The sequence below is a fragment of the Sinocyclocheilus rhinocerous genome, unplaced genomic scaffold (assembly GCF_001515625.1).
Source record: "Sinocyclocheilus rhinocerous isolate Xijiao unplaced genomic scaffold, SAMN03320098_v1.1 scaffold366, whole genome shotgun sequence".
NCBI lineage: Eukaryota > Metazoa > Chordata > Actinopteri > Cypriniformes > Cyprinidae > Sinocyclocheilus > Sinocyclocheilus rhinocerous.
The window spans coordinates 687,146-696,560 of record NW_015660877.1 but is presented as its reverse complement, the minus strand read 5'-3'; the positions used below and the strand labels follow the sequence as shown (position 1 = coordinate 696,560).

The 9,415-nt window shown below is 36.5% G+C and overlaps 1 protein-coding gene across 2 annotated transcripts in view; it reads left to right on the top strand.

Moving 5' to 3' along the window:
* Positions 1-3,518, top strand: part of LOC107725461 (pecanex-like protein 2) — a 25,317-nt gene extending 21,799 nt beyond the window's left edge. Inside the window, exons 31-34 of one of the 2 annotated variants that reach the window (XM_016534718.1) lie at positions 197-471; positions 763-923; positions 1,017-1,438; positions 2,397-3,518. In XM_016534718.1, the coding sequence (XP_016390204.1) occupies positions 197-471; positions 763-923; positions 1,017-1,438; positions 2,397-2,516 (978 nt within the window). In that variant the 3' untranslated portion in view covers positions 2,517-3,518. Of the gene's footprint in view, positions 1-196; positions 472-762; positions 924-1,016; positions 1,439-2,393 lie in introns of both variants that reach the window. The other variant, XM_016534717.1, reaches the window with a different exon arrangement.
* Positions 3,519-9,415: the final 5,897 nt, after the last annotated feature.

Sequence of the window (9,415 nt, the reverse complement as noted above, 5' to 3'; positions counted from 1 at the left end):
ATATATATATATATATATACACACATGATGAAATAGAATATGCGCTATAAACCAACTGATCTAAAGCCTAACAATGAAATAAATGATTTTATCATTTTGTCACTATTCATTATTTGCTATTCACATATTCAGGCCTAATAGATTTGTATGTTTATTATGTCCTTATACTGATTGTTATTCCTTTTTTTTCATTCAGATAAATAAAGAATGTGTGCGAGGGCTGTGGGCAGGTCAGCAGCAGGAGCTCATCTTCCTCCGGAACCGCAATCCTGAGCGTGGAAGCATCCAGAACTCAAAGCAGGCTCTGCGAAACATGATCAACTCCTCCTGCGACCAGCCCCTGGGTTACCCCATGTTTGTGTCCCCACTCACCACCTCGTATATGGGAACTCACAAGCAGATCAAAGACATATGGGGCGGCCCTCTCAGTTTGGAGAGCATTCGCACCTGGCTGCTCTCCAGGTGGTTTCGGTATGTATGAGGCATTAAAGAAACAATTAACTCAAAAATTAAAATTTGTTGTAGATTTAGTCCATCCAAGATGTAGATGAGTTTATTTCTTCATCGGAACATCTGCTGTTTGGACTCTCATTCTGACGGCACCCATTCACTGCAGAGGAGCAAGTGATGTAATGCTAAATTTCTCCAAATCTGTTCCGATGAAAAAACAAACTCATCCACATCTTAGATGGCCTGAGGGTGAGTACATTTTCGGCCAATTTTTCTTTCTAGTCTGAAAAGGTCTTTTTCAAAACCTTCTAGGGTGAGGAAAGATAACCTTACAAGCTGTAACAGTGGCATGAACATGGAGGATGTGGATTGTGCTGGTTCCTCCTTAAGTCAGAATCATAACTCCGCCACATCCCAGAGCCTAAGTCTTTATCATGGCCGCCCTCGCAGTTCCCAGTCCAGACACCACAGAGGTCAGAACATACTATATGCATCAGTACACTTTGTAGTCCTAAAACCTGTAAGAAATGTAACATATTTGTTAAAGTAATTTTTTTTCTCCACAGCTCATCGGGAGTATCGCAGTCGCTCAGTGCAACCTCACGGCCAGCGCCCCCCGGTCACCAGTCGATCGGGTCCCATCCTGGACAGCCAGCACGGCTCGGGCTCTGGAGGCCCTGGGCTAGTGCAGCGCCTTTCCAACAGCCAGCTGTCCTTCAACACCTCCTCCATTGCCTCTGTCTTTTCCCAGATGCCTCGTTTGTCCACAACAGGGCCTCTGGCTTCAGCCACAGGTCAGCATCGCTCCAGCCAGGTGTCTTCCTCCAGCTCCACACTGAGCCTGCTGTTTGGCAAGCGGAGCTTCTCCAGCGGCCTGGTCATCTCGGGCCTCTCTGCAGCTGAGGGGGGAAACACCAGCGATACGCAGTCCTCAAGCTCCGTCAACATCGTCCTGGGCCCGTCCTGTCGCTCGAGTCGCGCAACGCAGGTGAGATGATGTCTTTGAGGTGTTTTTACAAATGATATATAAAACATTTTGTTGTTAAACCATTTTCAAGAAACAAAAGCTTGCAAGAATGGACTACTGTTAGCCTCCAGATGGGATTTTGTCCATTTTCAGCAGATGCTAACTGCCCATTCCAAGGTTTTTTTATGGTCAATCTAGACATATAAAGCAGAGGCTAGTGAAACACTTTACTTCAAAGTTATTTATACTCTTACACTTCAGCTATACCAAAATACATATATATTCAATGATCTGTCAAATAATATTAATTTGCAGTGTTCTTTAACTATTTTTAACTCGGAAAATGTTATGCACCAAGGGTCCAAAATGAAGTTTTTGGACTCTGGTGCCAGTGGTCACCAGTGGACCATATATATATGTATATATATATTTTTTTTTATTCAGCAAGGATGCATTAAAATGATAAAAAGTGACAGTAAAGACATTTATAATGTCAATAATTACAAAATATTTCCGAAGGATCATGTGAGACTAAAGACTGGAGTAATGATTAATAAAAATTCAGCATTACCATTACAAATTACGTTTTCAAATGTATTAAAATAGAAAACCGTTAAATTGTAATATTTCACAGTATTACTGGTTTTACTGCATTTTAATCAAATAAATAAGAGACGCAAGATACTACTTTCAAACTTTTGAATGGTAGATATTTCTACACAAGTTCTGGAGTTAACTTCTCATGGTAAAACAGTTGAGAAAATGTTTTCTTTAATAGGGTTCCACATCTTTTATTTGAAAAATAAAAATGTTTTTTTTAAAGTTAATTTTATACCTATATTTTTTCTTTCCCTCTTCTTTTTCCTTTCAACCAGTTTTTCTTTTTATCATAATCATAAATATCATAAATAAGTGCCTTCTACAGATTTGTATTTAAAAGTTTTTGCTGAAATTGTTAAAAATGCTTTCTTTTCAGCAGTGGACATCAGAGGCGTACGAGAGCATAGATGCCACAGGACCCAAGGTCCACAGCACAGACAAGAGCCAAGACGACTCCACTTCAGCCTTCCACGAGGCTCTGGAGGAGAAGACCATATGAGACCACAACCACCAAATGCCTCAGCCCAGCATGATCAAACACCTGAGCCCTCAAGTAATGTACATTACAGACGTCTTTTTGGAAAACTAAACATCTGCCATGTGTAGAAATGTAAGTATCCTATTAAAGGGAAAAGAACCGCTATTCCGAACAAAAAAAAAAAAGATGAAAAGGCAAAAAATGTTTATGGCTAAAAATGATTTATGAGAGTGGGCAAAAGCTTGTTACTGTCCATCTCTGAGATTAAATGGTGGAATCTGATGACTACAAGTATTTCCATTTGCACCTTGAGTGCATGCCCTTCATGAACACCATCACTCACAGATGTGATTTTTTTTATAGAGTGGCAAAATAAGAACTGTTGCTCAAGTAATGTAAGATCACGTGACTAATGAAAGTGTCAGGTACAGTTACATAGTAGTTTTCTTGCACACTGCTGTTTAGAAATGTGTTGTGATCCAGATGTGTCATTGGTATATATTAACATACAAGCCCTGCAAGGATTCTGAAGTGGTTACTGATGCATTAAAAGCAGTGACGAGAAAAATGTTCTTTCTGTAAATCTTGTAAAAACAACAACTAAAAGTTGCCATGTTCACCCTTTGGCACACGATGTGTATGCACTTTCCTCTGATATTTTACCATTAATAAGATGAATAATTGGCCAAAAGAAAATTGTTGAAAATTGATCTTTACATCCCTGAGTATGGCAAGCACAGAGTTGAAGAGTGTGTACTATATTCATAAATTCCTCCAAGAACTAAAAGGATGGAGGAGTTTCATGGATCTGGAACTATAGTTGATAAAAGCAAAATGTGCATTTTTACTATGGGAAACATGGGGCTTCCAGTATATTTATTATGTGATGGGGGTCTGTATGATGTGTTGTAATATCAGATATTTCATGGCAAGTCTAGCCCTTTAATAGTATTTGCATATTATAATGCTCCCATAAATAGGGAGATCTCAAAAACCTAAAAATACACTCACTCAAAAACCTAAAAATACACTCAAAATAACACAATTTGAATAAAAAAAAGTTGAAAAATAATCAGAATTTTGTCCTCATTTCATTTTTATATCTGTATACAGTATCAATCAAAAGATGCACCATCACATCTGACAAATGTTTTTCTCATGATCTATTTTGATTTCAAATTTTATGATTTAACAATTAAAAACAATTTGTTTTGTAAACAAATATTATTTGTGCCTATGTATGAATTTCTTTACAAAAGCAATATTTAAATGTATTATTTCTATTTAATTGATGAGGAATTATCATCCTTTCATTTGTGTTATTTCATAGTTTTGATGATCTCACTAGTATTCAAAATGTGAAAAACATTAATAATAAATAACTAGTTGTCTCCAGGCTTTTGACAGGCACCGTATATGAATTTAATCACATTTTTTGCTTGTTTGTAAAGACTTGACTAAAACATTTTTTTTTTTTTTACTAATGATAACATACTGCAGCTCTTTTATAAGACCTCTTCATTTGTGTCAGTCTGCTGTTAATGAGAGCAAAACTTTCCCTAACGTGCTGCTATTATAAAGTGGAGTTCACAAAACACCCATGACTTTTTGAGGAATGTGTCTGGACAGTTTGTCTTCATAAATCTAAGATTAAAAAAATAATAATAATAATTTTGGCACATGTTAGACAATCATTACAGAGAATATGAGAATGTCAGTACTTTTAATGCACTCTAGAGCTTATAATATTGTTGCCTGGGGAATAAAGACAAAAATTGTTTAACACACTGCAACCAGAAAAAAATGAATTTAAGCAAAGAGTCTGATGTGGAGATCTTCCAAAAAGAGCTCATGTGAATCCTCTGAGGAGAATGTGATAAGACTTTAGTACAGTTCTCATGCATGTGAGCTTGAAAAAGTCAATTACTTGGCATGTCATTCCTGTGATATATATGCGTTAAACTGCCAAACAACTACTGCTACAATATCAGGAGATATTTTTCTTTTAAACTCTGCACAGACTAAGAAGTGAGTATAAAATAACTTTTCATGTTAGTGTCATACATTGTTCCACAAATGACAGTTATTTTGCTCTTCAGCTATTTAGTACAGTATGTTATTATGTGTTAGACAGACAGAAGCAGCACCATATTGTAAGTCACTTTATTTGATGTCTACAAATACATTTGTTCTCTGTTTTTAAAGTGTTCATGCAGGAGTACATGTGATCTGAAAGATGCCCATTCGCCTGGGCTCCATTGTTAATAAACCAGTACTGCCTTTCTTGAATAAAACTGCATCACTTTACAAGAAACTAATTTCATTACTATAAGTAAATTCAGTCATTTCACCAGGTTTTGAGAGTTCAGCACAGAATACTGTATTTAAATATGATTACCTATAAAGAAACCTCTAATATTTCCAATATATGTCCATTTTTAAAACTCTTCCGAGAGATTCAGTGTTATTGTCTGCAGATTGCAGTACTTCTATATATACTTGTACAGTATTGTGTTAACTAAACTATTTTGAATAGCAAAAGCATGCCAAATATAAAAGATCATTTTTCTCCTACGAGTTATTATAATTTACAAAGGCATTATAGTTTGTCCCCTGGTATTAAAAACAACAGAATTATGATTAAATACTAGATCATTTTAAAATAGTTTATATTGAAATAGGTGATTTATTAGGACTCATATCATGGCACAGCTCTAAAGAACGCCTTCAATGAAGGCCTGATCTGTGTCTGATCCGAGGGGGAAAAAAAACAGGGAAGTCTGTATTCTGCAAGAAAAGAATATTGTGACAATGGGATGGCAGGTTTGATATTTCATTATGTTACATATAATAAGCACCAAACACTTATATAATAAGCACAACTTCAAGATGATGATGGGTAAAAAAATTAATGTTTTTTTGTTTTTTTTTAGCAGAGGACAATGACAGAAGCTGAATGGCTAAACGGCTATCAGTTCACACTTATTTCCAAAGATCTTGGCTTTAACATCTTTCTGCATGTGCAAATGTCTTTTGCTTACAGCGTGCATCATGCATTCAGTCCTAGAGAAGAGCACAGGCTTTAAAAGACAAACATCTTCCCTTGGGATATTAACGATAAATCATAGATCATGGCCTAAACATTCAAGGCACTTCAGGGTGACTGTGATAAACTGTGATACAGAAGTCAGTTTGCCTCCAGAGTCTGAAAGATGCCATGAAATTATAGCAGTTGATAATTCTCCATTTTTGTCATAGCATAAATGTATCCCTTCTAATAATTTTGAAATCGTTTGGTTGTAACTGGCAGGTTGTTTGTGTGATTGTTTTACTATGTAAAGTTTGTGGTACGCAATGTTTTAGCAATAAAATGTTGAAATTAAATAATTCAGCATTTACTTTAGTCGTAGTTACGCTGTTTAATCATGAAGACAATTGGAATGTAATTGTGAACTGATATAAACAACTATTCAGAATCCACCACCATGAGGCTTTGGAAACACAACAATAAATGAACTATGAATAATGATTTGAAAGTCAGGCAACAAATTTGAATGAAAAATGTTACCTGATCTCTTTCCAATTTCATGTGATAGTGAAAAATTATTTAATGAAAGAAAAGCTGATATACATGAAGCCTTCCTCCTTGCAATATTCAAATATATTGAGGGTCATTAAAATTCAGGTGACCCTACTTAACCCTTCAAATCAATGGCATTGATGTCTTATGAATGTAAAGAGCATATTTCATGTGCTTACAATGAAGAATTGTGAAAGGTGTAGCACACTAGTAATGCCGTGAATACTGAGTGCTGCTGTTAACACTTCTTTTCTGTAATTACAACAATCCGTATATATCACATAACGCAAGCACATGCTATAAGAGATACCGGAATAAATGAGTGCTTTCTTTAAGCAGAATATGCGTCTTTGCATGGGCACAAACTGTCCATCTTTTGTTTAAACAGGAAGAAAAGCAACATAACTAAAGGATGAGAAGTTTAATCAATGAGGTTGAGCTAAAATTCAGTCCCTAAAAGCGCCTGGCAGTTCACCTGTGGCTCTAAACCAAGTCAAAACAATCGAAATGTGTGCAAGCTACGTTGTTTTTCAAGGCTCGGTCTTCTATATTAAGCACATGGAGAGAACAGAACCAAGAGGTAGATATTCTTGTTCGTGAAAAGCGTGTTTAAAGTGCCCAAAGTAGCCCTTCAACCTTTGCAAAAAAAGACTGAAGCACCCTTAAAAACAAGAAAAGACACTCGCTTCATCCACAAATAATTCAATTACTTCCCTCCTGCCCAATGCGGCGCCAGAGGCCAGAGTTTTCCATCACTTGAACAAATAAACTTCACGTTACATTCAATATGCACTTTACAACAATATTGAACTGTCAACCCACAGTAGACACAACACAGATTTCTTTCAATCTTAACTGAGTAGCTTTTTCATCAAGAAGGATTTTATATATGACATATTATGTGACCGAAGAGACTAAGGAATATCAGAAAAAGGGCAAATGTAAACCAGTGTTCCACCCAATTTCAGGAAACCATTCCTCAGTCACTAATTATTCCAATATGACAATTAAGATATTTGCATAGGCAATATGGGATTAGCCCTTAAACAGTACGTTTCCTGAATTCTTCGTGAGTATATATCATAATTATGCTGAAAAGAATTCAACAAACAAAAGAAAATGCTACTCTTCTTTGTAAACCCATCTCCTTTACAGTATTAGGCTTCAAGTAGATCAAAATAAACATGTAACATTAACTAGATGAGAAAAAAATAACTAAGCATAACGAGAGGTAGTGGAAAACCAATGAAAACGAGACGTAGTCGTCTGTGTGGACGGCGCTTCTATAATCACATAACACAGGCTCCACTTCATTGGCTTAGAAAAGGAGCCTTTTGGCAAGAAAGGTTATTTTTCCAAGTCATACCAAGCTGATAAAATCATTATCAACAGCTGTTAGCCAACAGCCGTCAAGTGAAAAACTCCGAAACTCTCTAAATCGGATAAAACATTAGCAGCAAAAATAAAGCTGAGGCATTGAAATGAAACAGATAACTACTCTCTAAAGGATGGTTTGCATGTTCTTGTATAATCTGCAATCCAATTAATAATAAGTGAAAACTTCTATTATGATTTATTTTAAATCTATCCATATCGGCTTTAAATAATCATATATTCACTCTGTTCCCTGTCCAGTAGTTTCAATGACTTCTATGACGTTGGACTTCCTGGATTACTGACATGTACGGATTGAAATAGTCATACAGTCACGTTAATTTTCATTGACATTTATCATAAAACTTAAGAGTAAATGTGTGTCAATTTCCCCCCTCAAAGATAGTTTGGTACAGTAAATGTCCATGTGTCATGCAGGGTCTTTTGCTTTCTTTTTTTTTTTTTGCGCAAAACCATTTTTATTTATCGCTCATTTCTTTAATGACATGATTTTTTTTTCTTTAAAAACAAACAAGAAAATTCAATCATTTTGTTTTAGAAATGTTGGAAAGCCAAGCTTCCCATGATGGTTCGCTGCTTCAGTAAGTAAACTACTAGGTAACACCTATTCGGTTTGTAAAACAACATAAATAAAGGACCTACTCACATTGGCTGATGCTCAAACATTTGAATACTTCAAAGAAGGATATCTATGCACTCGGTAAAGTGACAAAGGTCTTCATTTTAATGTGGTAAACCTGCAGAGTGAATGGCACTTAACTCTCAGAGCACCAGTAAGAAAACCCAACAACAACAACACACTTGATCATGATTTACTTCACAAACGTTCATTCATTGGCACAAGAGTTCAGGGAAAGTGACACTTTGAGGTTGGGTATGGTGACCAAAAAAACGTCGGTTTAAATGCAATTCACTCTTGAATTTCTCCGCTAAAAGGTGAGAGAGTGGTTTAACACACCAGTATTTTAAATGTCGTGTTCTCATGCACTGGCTGCTGCGATTGCAATAGCACATAAATGTCTAGAAAATTGAACAGCAACATTCAAGTTTGAATCCAACAACGCGTTCTTGAGGGACACACGTCTAAACCTCGAAAGGAAATCATCTTTTGTAAGTATCATCTTCAACGTGATGATACTTCATCACATCATATCTGGGTTGAGTATTGCAATGTGTACATGACACAACAGAAGAAACGCAGGCTGGAAAAAAGTATTATAAAAAAGACCGACTTGCTTTTGTTTTGTTTTTTTTTGTTTTTTTCTCGATAACCTGCGGTTTTCCGAGCTGTGAAAATGACCGCTCCTTGTTTCAAGTCGCAAAAACCAACATTTGGACTTGGAGGCAGAGAAAAGTTTCCCTGATGGATCCGACTCTGTCGCACCACCTCATCGAGCAGGTCTCGGCGATCACAGTTATTTTAAATAGACCTAGTGTAACTCTCAAAAACAAGGCATAGTGTTCACTACACTTTTGTTTAATAAAATACATTTCTTTAATGTGTAAGACAATTCGAAGCTCTTTTAAGAACCTCCAGAACGTTGGTGAGTGATTTTCAAGCAATTCTCGCTCAATCCGACGAAGCTTACAGCCCATGACATACAGTACCTGTGCTTCTCTCTGTTAGTAACGGACTGGGAGGGGCTAGGAGGACTCACACAATAAACTGTGTCGTCACCAGCATCAGCAGCTTTTGTGCCCTTACTCAAGTGTCGAGGCATTGTGATTTTTGCAGAGAGAAAGAAATGTTCATGATTCATTTAGCTGCCCAATCACAACACTAGCTAGCCCTTATGTTTCCCAGTTAAAGAACTGTCGACACGCAAAGAAAGAGTTTGGATGGCGGTTACGCTTCCCAGCTTCTCTTTTACAAAACAATTGGCACAGCTAATTTTCCCTTCGCTTACGAGAGCTTTACAATGTTCTCTCCCCATGACAGCATAAA